Source organism: Python bivittatus, unplaced genomic scaffold (genome assembly GCF_059951505.1).
Source record: "Python bivittatus isolate LINGU-HERP-01145 unplaced genomic scaffold, Pbiv_v1 ctg000020_np1212, whole genome shotgun sequence".
Classification (NCBI taxonomy): domain Eukaryota; kingdom Metazoa; phylum Chordata; class Lepidosauria; order Squamata; family Pythonidae; genus Python; species Python bivittatus.
The window spans coordinates 68,309,685-68,330,134 of record NW_028277030.1 but is presented as its reverse complement, the minus strand read 5'-3'; the positions used below and the strand labels follow the sequence as shown (position 1 = coordinate 68,330,134).

The window sequence follows — 20,450 nt, the reverse complement described above, 5'->3', positions numbered from 1 at the left end:
TAGACATTTTATGTGTGTGTGTATGTGCATGTGTGTGTGTGTACATGTGTGTGTGTGTGTATTCATTCAATTCTTTTAAAAATATTTCTGAATTAAGAAGAGGCTGAAGAAATCATTTCTCTGACATTTTACTTAGATGTTGTCCTCTGTATTGTTGTTTGCTCCCTGGGTACACATGGTTTTGCAATTATTTTGTTATTGCTTTTCCAATAACTCATCATCCTCTGTCGTATTTCGAAACTGATTTGATTGCTGTAGCTTTCTAATGTTCATAAAATGTGAATTCTATAAAAAAAAGTGCAAATCGGACAGGCAGGTTATGCAATTTAGAAATATGTGCATGCTCTGGGGGGATGAAATATGGATTCTTGTTGACCTGGCACATGGCTGAATTGGAGCAAGATATGAAATGTGCACTTCATGCCGTGCTTTGGGGGAGGATCAGCATGGCTTTGAGACAATGCATTAAAAAGGGAGACATCAGGCAGGAGTTACTTCTCCTAGGCTACCCAAATTACATCCAAATCCCCTGTAAAATATTGTCAGAGGCGGATTTGATCTGGGATAAAGAAGACAGATAATATAATTGCGGTACTAGTCCTCATAACATAGAAAGGCGTTTTATATCAAGTTGGAGCAGTGTTCCATCTTGTCCAGATGGACTATCTGTTTTGATAGTTAGGGCTTCAGACAGGAGTCTGTATAAATGCTCCACGTGTGGCCTTTGGCCTACGATCAAAAGCCATCTGCAAGAGATCTGCTAAAAGATACAGCTGCTGCTTGGAGCAGAGTGTCAGAGGCACAAAAAGAGCTGGGCTGAAAAAGGGAAATGGAAGTGTTAGAGAAACAAAGAGTGTCAGAAAAAGAGATAGGGGTTCCCGATATACTCTGGCCCAGCAGTATCTCCAAAGGGTGTCAAAATCTATAAGACAGCAGGCCCATCAAAGCCTTGTCCCTCTTGTACATGTGGTGGAGTTTTGTTAGTGATGCTGCACCCACTGTCTTGCAGATTTAAACTTCCCTGCTCTGGTCCCACCCATAGCTTGCTCGACCTTGCTTGCCGTGGAGCCTTCCAAGAAGGGTACATCTAAGAGAATGTAGCTTGTTGACCACTCCTGTTCTAGAGGAGTAGTACCAAAATGCATCCACAGTGTTTTTAATTATTTAAAATTTCAGAGAATGAATTCAGGAGTGAATTCATGAATTCACACGAACTCATTTTACATTTTAGAGCATTGTGTGATTCTTTTGTAAACTAAATGGATTTTTGAACAACCTCTTACACTAATGGACACTATTGCTGACAAGAAGAAAACACAAATGAACTATGGTAAAATGAAAATCCAATCTGTCGGCATATATGGCATTGCATACACAAGAAGCACAAAATACATCTTTTTAGTGTGATGTTGGAAAAAACCCTGGGAAATATAGTGGTAAGGTTGATGCATAAGAGAGAAAAGATAGCACAGTTTGTTAGACCTTAGGTGTGGCTTTTTCAGGTTGTGGCTACCCTCAGCACCTGCTTTTCTTTCCCCCATGTCATTTAGAACCTTTGCCAAGAGATAGAATCAAAGTTTTATGAAGGGACTTTCAACTGGGACAGTGTCAAACAGCACGATGCAGCCAGCCTTCTGAAGTTCTTTATCCGAGAATTGCCACAACCCTTGTTCACTGTGGAGTATCTTAAGGCCTTCCAGGATGTGCAGAGTGAGTAGAATTTTTTTGGTTTACTGTTGGGAGATTATGCAGAGTCACATGCTGAGCATACAAGGTAAACATGGCTCAGCTTGGCCTATGCAATGCATAGACTAGGCAACCACTAAAGCTACTGGATGCAGTTAATCTTTATTGACACCTAAGTCTCAGATTTCTAGTTTCTAAGTGTCCACTGACAGAATATGCTTTGAAGCCAGCAGAATGGTGAAGTTAGAGATTTCTGATTAGTTTTCCTTTTTCTCTGAAAGCCCCATACCACCTCCCAAATTGCCCAAAGAAGCCCCCAGCTCTCTGGAGCAGATTATCATGCTTCCAGGAGGAGGAGGAGGAATCATCATAAATTATCTCCCTCCTCATTCCATTGGAAGGAACCTCTGCTGGATCAGGGAGTGTTCTATCGGTGGAAGAACAGCGACTGTCTCATGAAACAACAGCAAAACATTAACTTTTTGCCTACATCTGAAAACAGATGCCCAGAATTACCTATTACCTCTACTCATAAATACTCCATACTGGTCAGTATAGTATAGATGACTTATTATTTTCATAATAGACAGGGGGAGTTGAAAAGTGTCTTATAATTAATTGCAGTACAAAATGTGCTACATTATAAATTCTAGGACTGGGCTTGCAAATAATACAGAACTACAGTTACCAGCACCTCTTACCAACATGTATTTTGGCTGGGGCTGCTGAGGGTTGTTGTAGTTAGTTAGCAGGACCTAAGGAATCATAAGATTTTCTTACACTTTCTATAGGAGACCATTTAAGTTCATTTTGAAAATAATAAATCTTTTAGGAAAAAGTTAAAGGTCAGGCAGGTGTAGACTTTGAGCAATTCCATTAGTGATTTTTTTCACCCATCTCTTGGCTGCATGTACCCTAGCTGATTGCTCAGTCTTGTTCACAGACCAGAACTGATGCAATGCAATTTTCCAAATACTTCAGTTACTCACTACCATTGGAAGATCTGGTTGCATTTTTTCTCCCACAGGAGAAGGAGGTTCAAAGGAGGATGGAATCCACATTCCAATGAGTTCATCCTGTATCTTTGGAATTTTTTTCTCATTGGAGAGAATTCTGCCCCTCCTCTCATTTAGTGCTTTCCTCAGCCTAATTAGGGACAAGCCCTTCAGTGCAGTTTTGGAGAAATGCTATTTGCATACTGTTTACTGCCATGCAACACTCTTGGGACTTTGTGGGATAACTGCACTTCCCAATGTTTGCTAGGATGCCATTTACAGAGCTTATCTGACACAATGGTAAAAAGAAGGATTTTGAGGCTTCCAAGCATATTTATTAATAGTTTTATTAATTCCTTGCAACCATCTCTATAGCAACTTTTCAGGAGAAGTATTTTGCAAACCGTTAGACAAATATACACAGATTTATGTGGATAAATGCATGGAATGTGTGTGTGGGTTGGGGAAAACTAGAAACATATTTGCTTCTTTTTTTTTTTCTAGAACAAAGGTTAATTATTAATTCTCAGAGCACAGGAAGCTGTAGGGACAGCCTAGTTAGCTCTTGGCCAGTTTGAAAGAGAGTGCTGATTGGCTAAGGCTCTTTGCTTTCAGCTGTTGGCTAGCTCAGAGTAAGCAGAGATTTGCTAAAGATGCTTTCTGCAAACTTCAGATCCACAAAATTATATACAATAGCCAACATGCTGAATCCGTTTGAGATCTATAGTTCATGGAGAAATCATGTGTTAGTTTTGTAGTATGTTGAGAATTATTAATAAATGACAAAGCAGTGGCATGGCAGATCTCTTTATTTCTAGTGTTACATGTTAGTTTTTATATAGATGCTATCTTTATATTTCCTTATTCAGCATTTTTTTAAAAAAATTATCCCACCTTCATTATTTTTTATAATTAACTCAAGGCAGCCAATATACCTAATACTCTTCCTCCTCCTATTTTCCCCATAACAACCCTGTGAGGTGAATTATGTGCTAATGCTAGCAGCTTGCTCAAGAAAGAATAATGTATTTCATTGAAATCATAAACTCCTTCTTATTCATATGCATAAACTGTAGATACATCTGGGAAGGTTTTATCTTTTAAGTATTTTTACATATTTTTATATTGGGAAGTATTGCCGCAAAATAGCTAAAAGAGGTTGCCATTATTTGAGACCTTATAGATCCCTTGACAGCTGAGTCATGAAACAACATCTGGAAAACATGAATATGGCGCTTCTCCATTGTCATAATTTGAAACTTGCACAGCATTTCAGTAAGGCTGATTGTATAAAAATAATTTCATGTCCAGTAATGTCATTGAGGATAATACAAAATCATTCAAAAACTGATACACTTGCACATTTCTCTGGCAGAGCTTCCAACAAAGAAACATCAGCTGCAAGCCCTGAATCTTTTGGTTCTCCTTCTCCCAGAGGGAAACAGAGATACACTCAAGGTTAGACTGTTGATCTTATTTTTAAGTATTAGAAATTGTCGTTGATCTAATAAATCCAGGAAGAAAAGTTTGCTTGTTAAATTAAAAATGATCACATGTTCTGAGCAGCCCAGTCTGTTGAGTGTTGCTCAGTTGGGATCAGAATGACTTTGGAGACAGAAAATTAAGATGTTCAATTTGGAGTATGTGAATTCTGTGAAGAAAGAAGAAAGGAACCTGGTGTCTTTTGCCTGCAAAACAAAGAATCAGGGAGGACATGATAGAACCAATTATCTTGAAGGTGGTAAGTTTTTTTTTCTTCCCATCCTCTTGTAGTAGAGGATGGACATCCCCATCTTATGAGGATACTTCCAGCTTGTTTAAGTGGGGGAGGTTACATTAAATGGCCCTGCATCCTAGTAGCTGTTTTTTTCTTTTATAATTCACCCAACAGTTTCCAGAGTACAGCAGAATAACTGCTGAACACATAGGCATTACAAGACCAACATAAATAAAAATTGAACAATTTGATAATGTGGCAATTGCCATGGTTGGTTAACCCCTATATTCTCTAGGATAAAAGACTACCCTAATCCCCTCTTTGCTATATCACTAAAGCAATTAAACAGTTGACTTTGATCTTGGGCATTATGTAGTTGCACCACAGAAGAGGTGCACATAATGTGCTCTGTAGATGGAGTTAGTCATCTTTTTTTAGTACGTTATTTGAATGCAAAGATCATTCCTACAGCTACCTTTGAAATGGTGCTCTTATTTTCAGGTGCTGCTTGAATTTCTTCAAAGAGTGATCGATCATCGAGACAAAAACAAGATGAACCTAAAGAATGTTGCCATGGTTATGGCGCCAAACCTCTTCATGTTTCATGGTTTGGGTTCCAAGCCCACAGAACAAAGCGAGTTTGTTATGGCGGCTGGAACAGCAAATGTCATGCGCTTTATGATTAAATACCAAAATCTTCTTTGGACTGTAAGTTTGCTTTTGTTAAAAAGTGAGTGTTACCCTGAAAGAATTGTCGCAGAAGCAGTGGGCCACAGTTTTTCTATCTTGCAAACGATGCAGTTCCTTTTGAAAAGCTAGCATAAAAGCTATATTGAGAATATGTGGGCTTGAGGAAAAAGAGATCTCTTTTGATTTATATAAAGGCCAAATGAACATCCATCCAAATTTAAAACAGGTTGGTTTTCTTTGTTACCACATTAATAGACTATCCAGAAAATAATCCAGTTTTATTGAATTCAGTTGATGCATGATCATTTTTTTTCCATAGAAACATTTATAGAATAATTTGTTCTGCATTGGGTTCTTTAATCTGATTATTCATTCTTGATACAGTTCTTCCAATTTTGTCAACTACTTTTTCATAAGAAACTATAACCTTATTAATTGTATTTAGAATAGCTTATACATGGTTCTTGATGAACCCTTCTAGAAATATACTCATGTTAAACTATCTGAGAAAAGAGAGTCAGTGGCTAATCTTTATGCTTATGAGGTTCATCAGAGTGGGGGTAGATGTAGTTGCGACTGTAAGTGTTGTTGGGAGTGTGGATTACACAGAAAGGCCAGGTATAAATCTTAGTATAAGCAGTTCTTCAAAATACTATGGCATCTGGAACTGAGGCTGTTGGCCAGAGAAGTATAGTTTACTACAAGGTAAATTCTTTGCAGTTAACGGAATATAGCGTACTACTAAATGTGAACCAATTCAACCCTGAAATATTAAGATTCATTTTAAGAATGAAACTTCATTGTTACTGGACATAAATGCATCTGCTGTTCATTTTTAATTGCTCTATCATTGGAAAGCTTCCAACAGATGTTTACTAATGTCTTAAGGGAGCAATAGTAATGTTGCAATAAAACATACTGTCTGCCTGCATAGATTCCTACGTTTCTTGTGAACCAAGTAAGAAAGCAGAATGCTGAAAGTCAGAAAAAGGAACGAAAGGACAAAGCAATGAGGAAACTTCTGAAAAAGATGGCCTATGACCGAGAAAAACATGAGAAGCAAGATAAAAGTGTCAGCGATCTAAAGAGTGGCAGTGATGTAAGCAAACAACTTGTAATAAAAATCCGCAGTTCCCACTAAAGCTGTGCTCATAGGGCAGTCCTCAGAGCAAAGAATCTGATTTACAGTTTTGTTTGGAGTATGTCATGTATTTAATTGTAGAAATTGCTTACAGTAAATAGTAGGATAATCACCTAAGACTGTACTGTAACTGTACCAAAGGATTTATTCATTGTGGTTGCTCTTACAGGAAATGACTCAGCCATACCTATGAGCTCCCTTACATTTTTAGAGTTCAAATCTCCACCCTATCCTGAAGAAAGAATAAAAACTAATACTTATATTAGCTGAAATTTTGAGTGTTTGCAGTCCCAACACATTTGGAAATAATGAAATTGGGGAATGCTGGTATAATCTACTTGTTGTAGTTGAAAGAATTAAACAGCTACCTGGGACACAATAAATCTTTTTAGCTTTAGCCATGCTGATACGGGACTAAATATTAAATTATTAGTACGATCCCAAAAATATAGTCGCTGAAAATATCTGTTCCAAGCAAACTTCAACTCTCTTTAGTGATTCTTTAAAAATCAAATACTACTTGATGATTTGTTGTTTTCACCTGGGTAACTTTAGATAACGATATCCATTAACACATCAAGATACTTTCAACATAATACATAGCAGAAAACAAACCAAATATTTGCACATTGGTTTTCTGAATATAGATTTTCTTTCTATTATTCCCCATCTTCAGTGAGTCATATTCATAATCTTAGTGGATTGGAGCCATCATGTGGATACATTTGGAATTGCACTGGCCTGAACGTTCTTTTTTTTCCTATTGAAAATAAATTAGCAATTTGGGCCAGATTTATTACATACATTGTGATCGAGATAGTTGTTTTTGGTTCTGCAGACACAGGCCGGGAATGGGCATCTCACAGCCCCAATTACATAGCCCTTTTATGGCCCCCAGCTGTGGTCTTCAATTATTATTAAAAGTTTGCTTAATTGTTTCAAAAATTCTCCCACTTTAAGGGAAAATCTAGAAAAATCCTCACTCTCCACAAATGTATGCTCTGGCCCTCCCCACTTTGTATCATCCCCCCATTTGTTCAGCTCTTGGCTTCATAAAACAGATGAGGCAGGGCTCTTAGCAACCCAAAGTTGGCCCATCCAGGTAAGAGAGAGATACATACTGGGGACATAATGTAAATTTGCATGTTTCCATGTTATGCAGCTGGGCTCTTTGGGACTCCTCTTGAAGCTGATGATACTGTTATTGTATTCCTCACTCCAATCTTAATTCAAAGACAATTGGAAATTCCATGTGTGGTTTTGACCTCTGTCTTCTGCATTTCTGCTATTTTATAATAACATTTCTGTTTTGCTATACCGGGAGTCCTTGAGTTACAACCATTTGTTCAGCATCTGTTTGAAGTTACAGTGGTGCTGAACAAATGGCAGTTATACCCAATCCTTGAAATTATGGCTGTTGCAGCACCTCTGTGTTCACATGATCAGAATTTGGATGCTTGGCAGCCCACCCACACTTATAACCACAGGGGTGCTTCAACTCCCCTCATCCGCATATTCCCCCCCCCCCAACTCTGCTCTTTTGGCCACCCTGCATAGTGGCACTTGGCAGTGGTGGCACTGGGGCTGAAGTAGATGCCTGGGCCCTTCAGAAGTGCAGGTGGCAGCCCGCACTCCCGGGCCTCTACTTCAGCCCCAGCACCACCGCCACTGAGGAATGCTGCCTCGAGCCCCACACCGCAGCCATCCACCACAGTGCAAAGTTCCAGCCACCCCCACCACCCTGTGATCCACAGGCCTGCTATACCCAGCTGATCTTTGCCATCTTCCTCCTGCTGTTAACGAGGTATGCCTGGCCTGGCCCTATGCAAGGCAGCTGCTGGCCATGCCAGGCCTTCTTCCTGAGGCCACTTGGACCGTTCTCGAAATAGAATGGCATTCTCCAAATAGAAGAGAAATAGGGCCAGCTGGACACACCTCGTCAGCAGTGGGAGGAAGATGGTGAAGGTCAGCTGGGGGCAACAGGCTGGAGGGCAGCAGGGCCAGTGAGCGCAGAGCAGCAAGGCCAGCAGGGCTGGCACGGTGAGCAGTCACAGGGCAGCAAGGCTGGCAGAGGTAACAGAGTGCAAGGTGGCCAAAAGGGCAGAAATGGGGAAATAGGTGGGGGGAGGAGACAGTCCCTTACCTTACTGAGGCTTGGGACTGGGAAGGACCAAGCCAGGAATAGCTTGGATTGGGGTGGCTCCTTGCCTAATGACCGGTGGGATTCAGTTAACGACAGCAACAGGGACTGCCGGGATTGCCATCACTAAGTGTTGTGGTCGTGTGATATCATGTTTTATGACTGCATCGCTTAGCGACAGAAATCTGGTCCCAATTGCCGTTGTAACTCAAAAACTACCTGTATCTTTAAGCCACACTAAAATGTCTAGATAATACCTGATGTTATAGTGCTCCAATGCTCGCTTGCACATTCTGGCATCTGGAGTGAGGCTGTAAGAATTGTGCAATGATTCTTTAGAGTTATACCTTATATCTTATAATTTTTATAAAACGCTGTATGGCACATGTTGAATTTTAAACAAGGAATTTATACTTGAATAGAAGATAATAGAAGATAACCTCATTCTGAATTTGAAATCACACACACAGTTTCATATTTTGCAACTGCTATGCTCTATCAGAAAGGGAAACTGCATTTGGTTAGAAAATTAAAATTTGATCCATAAGTGTTTTTTACTAGTGCTTAAGAACAAATCTAAAATGAAAGGTTTTTGTTCCCTTCATTGCAGAGCAGGATCTGATTCATATATAAATATGATAGCTCAAATGTAGGCTCCTAATATGCAGAAAAATTAGTGGTTAAAAATCCACCCCCCTATTTGTGAAGCAATATGTTCCATCGCTGTGAAAAAGATTGTGTGAATTTTGGTAAATCGCATAATAGGTAAGGAAACAGATAGCTTCTGCTTTGCGCGGGATGATATGCCAGACTTGAGCATGTAATCTGTGGTGTGCCCAAGTTCATTGTTCTGCACTGATTTGGGAAAGCTTCTGAAAGCCAGCTGTAAGGTGTTCTGTTCCAATTTCATTATTGCTTTGCAGGCCGATGTTCTTCAGGGAGTAATACGGGTTCAAGCACCTCATCTTTCCAAAGTTTCCATGGCAATTCAGCTGACGGGAGAACTAAAAGCTGGTGATATCGTTGCCAGGTTCCTCAGCCAGAAAAGGTACAAGCCTGCCTGCCTTTCTCTCTCCTGCTACCAAGCCCGGCATTTTATGAAACGTTAGCTTTGAATTCTACCACAGCAGAGAAGGGACAGATTTAATGAATTTTGTCCAAAAGATCAGGTAGTGGGGAAAAAAATCAGTAAAAAGAAACTTTTTAACCAACAGTAGTATTGTCAATAGTTTATTTAAGAAGGCTATTGGCACTGCACATGGAAGGAGTCACCAGTGCACCTATTGTAGGAACCTGTGTAGGTTTAAAATGTTAGCTGGCTAAGGAATTGCACCAGTGGTGTTGGGGAGGTGTTTCTTCTACACAGCACTGATGAAAAGAGGATGCTGAGATGGGGAAGGAGATTTTTTACCCCCTTAAGAATATTTATGCCAATGTAAAACAGATTTTGGACAAATGTTCACTTGTGACAAGTTCACACAGACATTTGAGCCCAGAGGTTCCACTGTAGTAGGAAGAGACTTTTCTTCTTGTACTGGCCTGTGGATACCCACACTTTTAAAGGGGATTGTGGAATCCCCAATAATACTCTGCCTTTGTTTTGGGGAATATGAGAAGGACATTGTCTTCCTCTTCTTTATACGCAGTGGGATCTTTTGATCTACACCTCCTTATTTTATGGAAGGGTTACTTCATCATAGTGCCTGGTTGCTGTCATGAATATACAATTTGTCTATCTAGTGTTTCTTAGATCTTTAAACTGCTGCGTAGTTCAAAATATTGCAAGACTCCCAAGGGTATAAATAATAATCTGCTCTCCAGGATTTAAATATGCAGTTCCATTGCTGGTTTTATAAAATGGAGGTGAGTGACATGCTTCATTTCTGAAGCAGGGCAGCCAAGCTTCAGAAATGGCATGGCCTTTTGTACAGGTAGTCCTTGCTTAATGACTACAGTTGGGACTGACAACTCTGTCACTAAGTGACATGGTCATTGTGATGACATAAGTGACATCATGTGACCACAACAGGCTTATGACCTCACTTCCACCATGGTTGTTAAGTGAATCAACTGTGGTCATTAAGCAAGACATCACATGACCATGAATTGCAGTTTTACTGCTGACTTCTCCGTTGATTCTGCTTGTCGGAAGCTGGTTGTGAAGTGTGCAAATGACGATCATGTGACCATGGGATTGTGCAACAGTTGGAAGCACCCACCAGTTGTGAAATGCTTGAATCTCAATCACATGACCGTGGGGACACTGCAATGGTGAGGTCATCCTAACTTCAAATGGTCACTAAACAGGGCAGTCATTAAGCAAAGTCTACTCATATTGATAATATATAAGATGATCTGCCCATTCAAGTTCTGAAAACAATTTTAGGACAATGCTGGAAATGTGTAAAAAAACATGAATACTAATTAATTGCATTAGTATCAAAGAATGATATCCAGTCAAGAGGTCCCAATAAAATTTCCTGGTTTTTTTTTTTTCAAAAAGGGCGGGATGATTACTTGTTTGTGAATGTATGGATTTTTTTTTTTTTCAACTGATTTTCCTCTCATTTAATTCAAGGTAGCAAACAGCTTTTTCTTCCATAATCACTCAGGTGTGATATGTTATTGCAGTAAGTTAACAGATGGGGAAAAATAATTTTAGTGCACTTGCAGGCTCCTGATTCAGGCCATTTTCTGGAGCATACTAGTAGCTTTCATTTGGAAGTTATTTGGGATAATGGCTGGTCATTTTGTTAACTTTTATTTTGCCAGTGGAACTGTACCAGCTTTGAAGAAAGAAGAGCTGTTTTTACATGAAGTGGGAGGAAATATTGGTAAGGTGGTTACTCTGCTTAGTGTTGATGGTTAAGTCAGGTGGTTTATTTTTTCTTACCAGATTATTTAGATTCATTGAGGTGGAAGGGACACCCTGCTCAGTGCAAGAATTCAAAGTAAAGCATTCCTGACATACAGTTATCTAGCCTCTACTTCAACATATTCAGGGAAGGGGCATCTACTCTTGCTTTGGGCAACTGATTTCACTAACAAATTGCTTTTACTGTTAGGATTTTTTCCCCTTACTATTCAGGAAATTGTATGCTTTCATGTCAACTCTCCATAGAAATTAAACCTGACAAGAGCCACGCTAGAACCTTTTTCTTGATGGGTATATGAATACTTGATAATAGCATATAATCGCACAACTTTAATCCTGCCCACCACATTAGTGGGCTTCAGGTCAATGGGTTTGCATGAGTGGAGAATGATGAGGAACAAGCTGTTGTGGTTTGTTCAGAGGTGGACAAGGGCAAGTGCTAATACATTTATTTATCTGGAAGATCTATCTCCAGCAAGGACCCTGTTTATAGCTAACATTGCAATATGCAAAAAAAAAAAGACTTCTGCTGAATTTTATTTTCAGTTACTGTATTATTCAGCAGGGAAGAAATGTTTATAAATTAGGATCTACTTCTTAAATGAAGAGTAAATAGTTTTAACTCAGGGACAATGGGGTAAACAGAGACCATTAGGCATACTTAGCATCTGGAGTTAAGCACCCTTTGAAAATGAAACGATTACATAAAAATGTTTCACATATAGCGTGAGATACTGAAGTTATAGCCCGTGTTGGTGTCTTGCCTGATTTATGTCCATGGCAGAAATAAGTTCCACCATGTTCAGTGAAGCTTCCTCTAAGAAAATCATTCATTAAAATCCTTATTTTATCATTTTATGATTTTATATAATATGTTCCCATGACAGGTGAACGATGCCTAGATGATGATACTTTCATGAAGGACTTGTATCAACTGAACCCAAATGCCGAATGGATTATAAAATCAAAAAATGGCTGAACTTCTGGATATATAAAGAGACTTTCTGCAACACTATAATGTTCAGATGCAGCAAAATAAAAGGACATTGAATTCATTTGAGACTTAGATGTGTTGCACTGCTAAGGAGTATTGTGCTACAGTTAGCCTTCTGCATCTCTCAAGTAAAGGAGAGCTACTGCAGCAAAATTAATAGGACAGGAAGCTTTGTGATCTTACTGATTTTGCTGGGAAGGACCGAATCTGCAGTACTTGTTCTAAGCACCATTGTGCCTTTGGTATGGTCCACTGGATTATTATTTCCTTCAGGTCGCTTGAGATAGAGCAAGCACCAATTTTCTTAATAAAGACATTTATTAAAAAATAAGAGAAGTATTTCTTCATTGGTTCAGATCTTCAACATCCTCACCAGTGCTTTTCTGTCATTGGAGATGGTGGTGGTGTAATGTGTGTGCCATAACATTTATTACAGGTATCTTTGTTTGTTTATTCTAGTTCAGTAACATGAGACAATGCTATCTCCAGGTATATATTTATTAAAGAGCATAACATGAATGAATTGATGCAGCTTTCTTTATTGGGTGGTATTTCCCAAGATCAGTAGGAAAAATGGCAGAAAAATGAAGGACTGCCAGAAACTGCATCTCTTCTTTTTCTGTACACCAAAGGTAATCAATTGTTTTCCATCCTGAGGAGTTATCTTTCATCTTTTAATCCTAATGAGCTTCAAATATTTTTTTTAAAGAAAATAATTACACCATAGGTTTTCTTTTAATAAGCATAATTCGAAGTAAGAAGTAATGTGAAATCATGATAGGGTATTTACACTTAGCAGTTTAGACCTGCCAGTGAATAGTCAGAATACTTAGATGCTCCAAGTGCTTTGGCTATTCATTTCACTCAGTCTTTCATGTCCTATTGTGTGGCTAGGAATTCTGGGATTTGTACAGGTAGGCCTCATTTAGCGACCGCAGTTGGAACCAGCAACTTGGTCATTAAGTAAAGCGGTTGCTAAGTGAAACCACGACTCTGCTTATTATCTTACTTCAGATGTACAGACTTGCAAAGGGGGTAAATGCAAGGATTGGTTGTAAAGTTACTTTTTCATCCCTGTCATAACTGTTAATGGTCTCTAAGTGAGGCAGTTGCTAAACAAGGACTACGTGTAATACCAACATACTAGGTGGATGTCAGATTGCAAAGACTGATCTGCGTGGATTTGTCATTAAAGACATGGGGCATATGACCCACGGCCCAAGGGCGGTCTCTGAAAGCCTTGGGTCCCAGGACACTCCCAAAACTTGTCACCGACTTGTAAGTTTTAGTTTGTTGGAAGTGAAGAAGAATTAAGTACATCTGGGCTAATCGTATTAACTATGTTTAATGTAAGTTAAATTTAAAGTGAAGTAAATACACATTTCTGTTCTGGCCATTTATTTTTCCTATTGTCCACTTAGAAATGCTGTTCAAAGTTTAAGTGCAGCTATTGGCTAGAAAAAAAATCATATTTCTGTCCTAGAAAAGATCCAAAGATAGCATGGTCAATATTGTATAAGCCCAGGGAATTTATTTATTGCAATTCACCTAACAATTTTTTTTTGTTAAGAAGGAGAATACGGAAGTGTAATAGATAAATACTAACATTGAGGCCTTTTCAGCTGCAAATTCTAATCTTGATGCTTATAATGTATTGTTTTCCATATGTTGTTACTCATTCCAGGCAGTTTAAGCAGATTGAATGTCACATAAAATACGATTACCCAAAGTTGAACAGACTAGGAGAATTTATAAACATACATATGTGAATATCCCAGGTAATGATTTACCTGTTAGAGGTGGATCTCATGCCAGGGTGTGCCGCAGTTGAGTACATGACCATACAGGAATGTTACCACAGCTTGTGTTTTGTTCTTCATAAAACAAAAGTGAACAGAATTTTACATTTTTTAGAAATATAGAACAGTAATTCCCCAGAGAATTTATAATGCATGGGAAAGAATATACTTTTTTAAAAAAAATACTTGCCTGTGTTCTTCATGATAGAATTTTTGCCAATGCACCATGATCTGTTGAGTCACTGACACTGTAACTTCTCTGGCTTCATGTGCTGGCTGTGTTGCATCTGATTTGCTATTCAGTGGCAATTAAAAGATCTAAGAATTGTAGAGGAATTGAACTGAAAATCCTTAACTGGGATTTGGTAACTCTGGTATTCCCAGTTAATCAAGCTCTAGTGCACCACCATCTGTGTAAATCTAATTAGTAAGAAAGGTTATGTGAACATGCCAGAAAGGACTAAAATGGAATAATAATGGCAGCAGCCAGTAACCTTTTGTTGTTTTTCTTTGTTTTCTCTGAGGAGTGAGAGTATCTGATGAACAGAGTGGGAAGATGAAAACCTATCCCAAACAGCCAGCATCTAGTAGCTCCTCGAATGGCCTTCCTGCTCCACCCTAAGAGTATTATCCCTCATTTGACTGGCATGGCATGATAGGCAGAAGGCCTGGTTAACAAACCAGGGACTGCTCCATTAACGGACTGTATTCCCTATTCCCCCATAACTCTTCCCCATGCATATCTCCAAATTTGCTGTTGCAGGTGGAGTTGGAGGAGGAGGAAGGAAAGAGAAAGTCCCTTGTGCAAATGTTGGATGAAGTTCTGCCTCCCCAACTATCTCTGAGAGAGATCCAATTAAATAGCAAAAGTATTATGACCCTGGATACCTAGTTTTTGTGTAAGTTCTCATATATAAAGAGCTGTAATAGACATTTCCAGTAAATTAGATACTTTTAAAGACGATCTCGTGCTGGATTAGTGCCAATTTTAGCTACTATTTGAAAAACTCTTTTATACTCAAAAGGTTTGTTTTTAATGCTGCTGTAATCTGGATCCACAAATACATATGTGAAGTATGCACAAAAAGGAATCAGAGTTACAAAGAGCCGGTTGTTCCTTTGTAGATAATAAATTTGTGTATAAAATAAATCATTTTCAATTAAAAACAACTCATTTAGCCCATGTGTGTGGTGTTCATCTTGCATCAAGCCCATTACTGGTTTTTCAACTCAGAAGATGCAATAAAATTCCCCTTTTATGGCTACTTCATTGCATGTTACTTTCACTTAATCTACTGTCACTGCCACCTTTGCATTTTCAAAATCACCATAATTTTAAATGATTCCTCTACCTCATTTGGGCATTAGTTTTGTCATGCACCTTCTTTTGATCACCCAGAGCAAAGGTTCTATACCTGCAACCAAAGCAGTACAGCCAAATCTACTGCCAGTTGAGAAAGAGTTGTGTGCAATTCAGTTTTATACTGTCTAGAACCCCGATAGATGAAAAGTTCTTGGCTCAACATTGTGCTGTAAATATTTGGGGGGGGGGTTGCAGTAGAAAACATGCATTTGTTTATACTTGTACCTATTTAGTTTAGTAGGTTATTAAATCATCGGTTTCTTTTCATATTTCCCTTCCAGTTTATCCATATCCATTAAGACACTAAGAGTCAGTTTGGTGGTGTGGTTAAGGTACTGGGCTAGAAACCAGAAGACAATGAGTTCCACTTCAGGCACGAAGCCAGCTGGGTGACTTGGGCCAGTCATGTTCTCTCAGCCCAAGGAAACAGGCAATGGCAAACCACTTCCGAATTCTTGCCAATAAAACTGCAGGGACTAATCCAAGTAGCCACCAGGAGTCAACACTGATTCAAAGAACAATAAAAGCCTCACATGTATTATATCTACTGCTTTATTTCAGTATCTAAATGACTTTTTCATTTTTATTAAAAAAACCCACACACAACTGTCCAGATACTCTCCTGTTCCTATTCTTTTTTCGACCTAATACTTGTTTGCCCTATTTTTGCTTTTTCATGTAGGATTTTTCTGCATAGCTTCCATAGGTGGCAGCATTGTTCTTCAGCTGAATTGTAAGTTACAAAAGAAACAACAGGAAATATGAAATGGTTAAAAAAAAACCTTAAGAGATTGTCTAGAAATCTTGACATTAAATTGCTAAAGAAGCTTTCCATCAATTGTTTGTGAAAATGCAAGACAAAAGTATTGAAAAAAAGATTTTAATGTGTGGTTGCTACCTATTCTGTAAGCATAAAATATTGAAACACAGAACAGGAATAAAATGATGCCTGATGCAAGTTCCCTCCCCCCTCTTTGCCCATATATTATCTACCTCTCTTAGAAGGTCCACTTCAACTAAAAAATTATTCCTTTCTAAAACTGCTTCATTCTTCTGTAGCTGTGTCTGCATCTGTCGCTGCCCAGTTTGTGCTGATCAATTAGCTATTTTCTTAGGCTATTGAGGAAAAGCAGTAAACATTTAAAAGCTGATTTAGAGGAAAGTTTCCTAGGTGATACCTTGAATACTGTACCCTGATCAGCCAAATATAGGAGAATAATATTATGCAATATTACTTAACTTTGAAAGCTAAGTCCCAAAGAAAGTAATTTTTATTCCAGCTAGACTGGATTAACCATTCTGAAAAGCAACAAAAACCATCTTGGGAAAAGAGAGATTTACTTTATATCCCATTTACAAGTGCTAAGGCTCATAGGTTTATAAGATCTCTAGAGCGAACAGAGTAATATAATCCAGAAAGTTGAGGATAGGGCTATCTCGGGTTTTGCATATACACCTAATTTAATTTTCACTTCCATTCTGTGTGTTTCAGGTAGCTGCAACCCCTCTTTGCCAGAGACAACAGTAGTACAACAATACAAGGATTGGAAGTAAACTGGCTGTGCATGGAGAAACAAGTAAAAACAGCCAGGAGCAGTTTCTGAAGCAGCTGCCTGAACCACTCCCCAAAATGTGGCTGCTGCAATGATTCAAAGGGAGGTGCTTTGTTCAGGCTCCCACACACTGTTAAGCATCTCTTTTCAAGGCTTTGCTTGGCCCTAATCAGTAGAACTAGATTTGTCTGAAGGGATTAGCTATGATTGTAATGATTTTTTTTTTTAATATTGGAAGGTCAATCTAGAGAACCCAAATCATTTCGTGTTGGCAAAAGAGGCTTGATCAAAATATTTTCTTATGTTAGGATTTCTATTCTGAGTACAAAGTACTGTGTACTTTGAATTAAGAAAAGTACACAGGACACGATTAATAATAATTTATTAATAAGCAAAATGGCAGGGACTGTAATGGAGTCATGTTCAGCTTAGTTATTAGCCCAGTGTGTGAATCTGCAGGATTTGTTCCCTCTTGGAAGAGTGATCAGACATCTGTGGTTGAAGGATCAGAAGCTTTCTGTGAAATGCTGATGAACCTCTAGCTAATTAACTAATTTGGCTGGCAGCCAGTTTTTAAAAAATCTTTAGTACTTTGGTTGGATTTCATACTTGAAAGTATAAGCTGCTTGTGATTAACCATTTGATAGTTGCAGTGGCTACCACCCCCTCCCTCAAATTCAGAGCAGTTTTCTTCTGAGGCTAAGCCATTTGATAGATTTTTTTAAAAGCTTGGCAGTATTGTCCTCTCTCAGGAAGTCTGGTGGTGAAGAACATCTCACCTTACCTCTTAGGCTGCCAGCTGAGGACTGAGCATATTCCAGGCCAAGTTCCAGAGTCCAGAAAGTTGTTTCACTAACGGACATTGTTAAAAAATGGCTGCTTGTTTTTGCAGAATGATTTGACCATGCCTTCTGATTTCAGAGGTGATTTTGTTCATATTATGTGAGATGATAGTTACCACTAGAATCCTCTTGAGAAGGTAGCCCTGTTGTTTTCAGTGGGGCTTACAGGATTGCAACGAAACCCAGGAAGCAAAAAGAAATCGAAGGACTTTGTTCCAGCTGAGAATGGTGGGGCCAGCCCTCAGGTCATTGGGCACAGGACTTCAACCCTGGTGGATGCTACCGCCAATTTTCCCCACAGAAATCTTAAGAAGACTTTTCTGTTTCTAGGTTGCTATAAATCTAGCGAGTTTGCTTACATGTAACTTTGCTTTTGTTGCTTATAGTACTGTCTTTGGGTTAACTTGGCTTATTTTAAGGCCTTGATGGAGTAAAGCATTCATTCCTTTGCTTTAGCAGTAGCCCCAAGGCAAGAGCTCCTTTCTGGAGCAGAAACTCAGACTGCAACACAGTTCAGATACTGAAGAAGGAACAGATGACAGAAACCAGAATCAATGCAATTAGCAAGGCTTTATTGATTGATTCTGTATATGTACATGGGAGAGTTTCTTTCCCAATCAGCTGTGGTGAGTCCAAGCAACAGGCAAGGTCAGCCATGGCAAAACCACCCTCAGTGGGCTGTCTTTGCTGGGCAAGTTTTATTGTCCCCTCTCTCTCTTCCCTCTCCCTTTTCTGGGATTGCTTAGATTGCTTTTGGGAAAATAAGTCAGGAAACAGCTGCCTAGTTTAGGCATCAGCAAGGGAAGGTTACATATTAGTTGCATTGTTCAGTGTCTAGCAGGAATTAGGCACCAACTTAAGGCAAAACCGGGAAATCATGATCTAATTGGGGTCAGAGCAGGAAACACCTTATCACTTGGCTTGTGCAAAGCCAAGCAAGTCACCTGTGGCTTTATGGAGAAAACAAGGGAGCGACAAGCTTGACTAAGCAAGTCTTGGTGCCTAATTAAAGTCCCAGTTGATTTACAGTCCAGAGGCATACAGCTGTTTTACAGGACTGGTAGAACCTTTCAAGCAGATGGGGGACGCAGCAGCCAGATGTTTTCCTCTCCTGGTTTTAAAAAAAAATTGGAGTGGGTTTAAAATATGAAACACTAGAGTATATATTTTCCCTGAAAAAACAGTTGGCAAGAGGCAGTGGTGTAAATCAACTTACCCAGTGATGAGTTTTATGAGCATATTTTTGCTTCTTATTTATTTAGCAAATTTATATTGTTGCCCATCTTAACTCTAGGTGGCTAACAAATAACGTAGATAAAAACACAGCTTAAAAAAATCCATAAAACAATACCAATTTAAAAATGATTGAGGTACCTCATAAGTACTTGACAACACAAAACAAGGCATCTATTCCAGACTCTGTTAACATCCTGGTTCCAGCAGCTGAGGTAAAAGCCAGGCCTCCACGGCCATCGAGAAAGCCAGGAGGTCTGGGCGCCATCTGAATCTTGGAGGGAGGCTATTCCATGGGACAGGTGCTGCACCTCTCCTGGGTCCCACTAAATGACCTCGTTTTAACAGAAGGGACCCAAAATGTTCTTTCCTACCTGACAAATCTGGTGGGATGATCAGAAACCATTGGAGATAGTCCTGCAAGTAATCTAGTCCCATGTCATCAGGGCTTTGTCAAAGGTGACAACCACACCTTGCGTTTCAGGCTGGATTATAGTACTAAGACAGCATTGATCACACTTGTAGGTGATCTCTGGTGACCTAGGAGAGGGTAGTGTATCTTTCATCATTCTCCTAGATTTTTTTTTTTTTTGGCAGCCTGCAATACTGTCGGGGGTGGGGGTTTATGTGATATTGTGCTGCTGCATTATGGACTTCCAAATGCTTTTAAAGGACAGCCATATGTAGATCATGTTGCAGTAGTCCAACCAAGAAATGATTAAGGCATGAATGACTGCAAGCAGTGCCTCTTGATCTAGAAATGGTCACATCTAGTACAAGAGATGAATTTGCACAAAGACTTTTGGGACACAGCTGCCACCAGCTGCTTAAGCCAAAACAGTGTCTACAGGTGAACCCCCAAGTTTCACACCAACTCCAGGGGACTGTTACCCTATTTAAAACTAGCGGAACATTTCCAGAGCTACCCCCACACACACCAAACCTTCACCCTTAACAAAGTTAAAGCCTGTTCTTTCCCATCCAGGTCATCACAGTCTTAAGTCACTGAGAAAGAACTTTGGCAGCATCACTTGTACAGTCTGGGGCAGAGATGTATAACTGAGTATCATCAGCACCCTGATGATGCTTAAACCCATGCTGATGAATGACCTTGCCCAGCAGCTTCATGTAGGCATTAAACAGGTTGGGAGAGAATCAAGCCTGAAAGCACCTGCGAAACAAAAGGATTTTAGGGTCAGACCTCTCCTACCTTCCAGCACTGACTCGAACCAACCTCAGAGGAAAGAGGAGAACCACAGTAAAACGGGCCCTCTCACTTCCAACCACCAAAGATGATCCAGAAGGATACCATGATTGACAGTATTGAAGGCTGCAAAAAATAAAATAAAAATCTAGGATAGTGATGAAAGATACACTACCCTGTCCCAAGGACACCAGAGATCATTTACAGGTGTGATCAAT

General features: G+C 39.3%; 1 protein-coding gene across 4 annotated transcripts in view; it reads left to right on the top strand.

Moving 5' to 3' along the window:
* ARHGAP18 (Rho GTPase activating protein 18) overlaps nt 1–15,180 on the top strand; it is a 58,108-nt gene extending 42,928 nt beyond the window's left edge. For 2 of the 4 annotated variants that reach the window (XM_088140711.1, XM_088140703.1), the window contains exons 9-15: nt 1,551–1,710; nt 4,057–4,139; nt 4,900–5,106; nt 6,023–6,187; nt 9,293–9,417; nt 11,142–11,203; nt 12,132–15,176. In XM_088140711.1, coding sequence (XP_087996837.1) covers nt 1,551–1,710; nt 4,057–4,139; nt 4,900–5,106; nt 6,023–6,187; nt 9,293–9,417; nt 11,142–11,203; nt 12,132–12,223 — 894 coding nt within the window. In that variant the 3' untranslated portion in view covers nt 12,224–15,176. Of the gene's footprint in view, nt 1–1,550; nt 1,711–4,056; nt 4,140–4,899; nt 5,107–6,022; nt 6,188–9,292; nt 9,418–11,141; nt 11,204–12,131 lie in introns of all 4 variants that reach the window. The other 2 variants (XM_007426075.4, XM_007426076.4) reach the window with 2 other exon arrangements.
* Nucleotides 15,181–20,450: the final 5,270 nt, after the last annotated feature.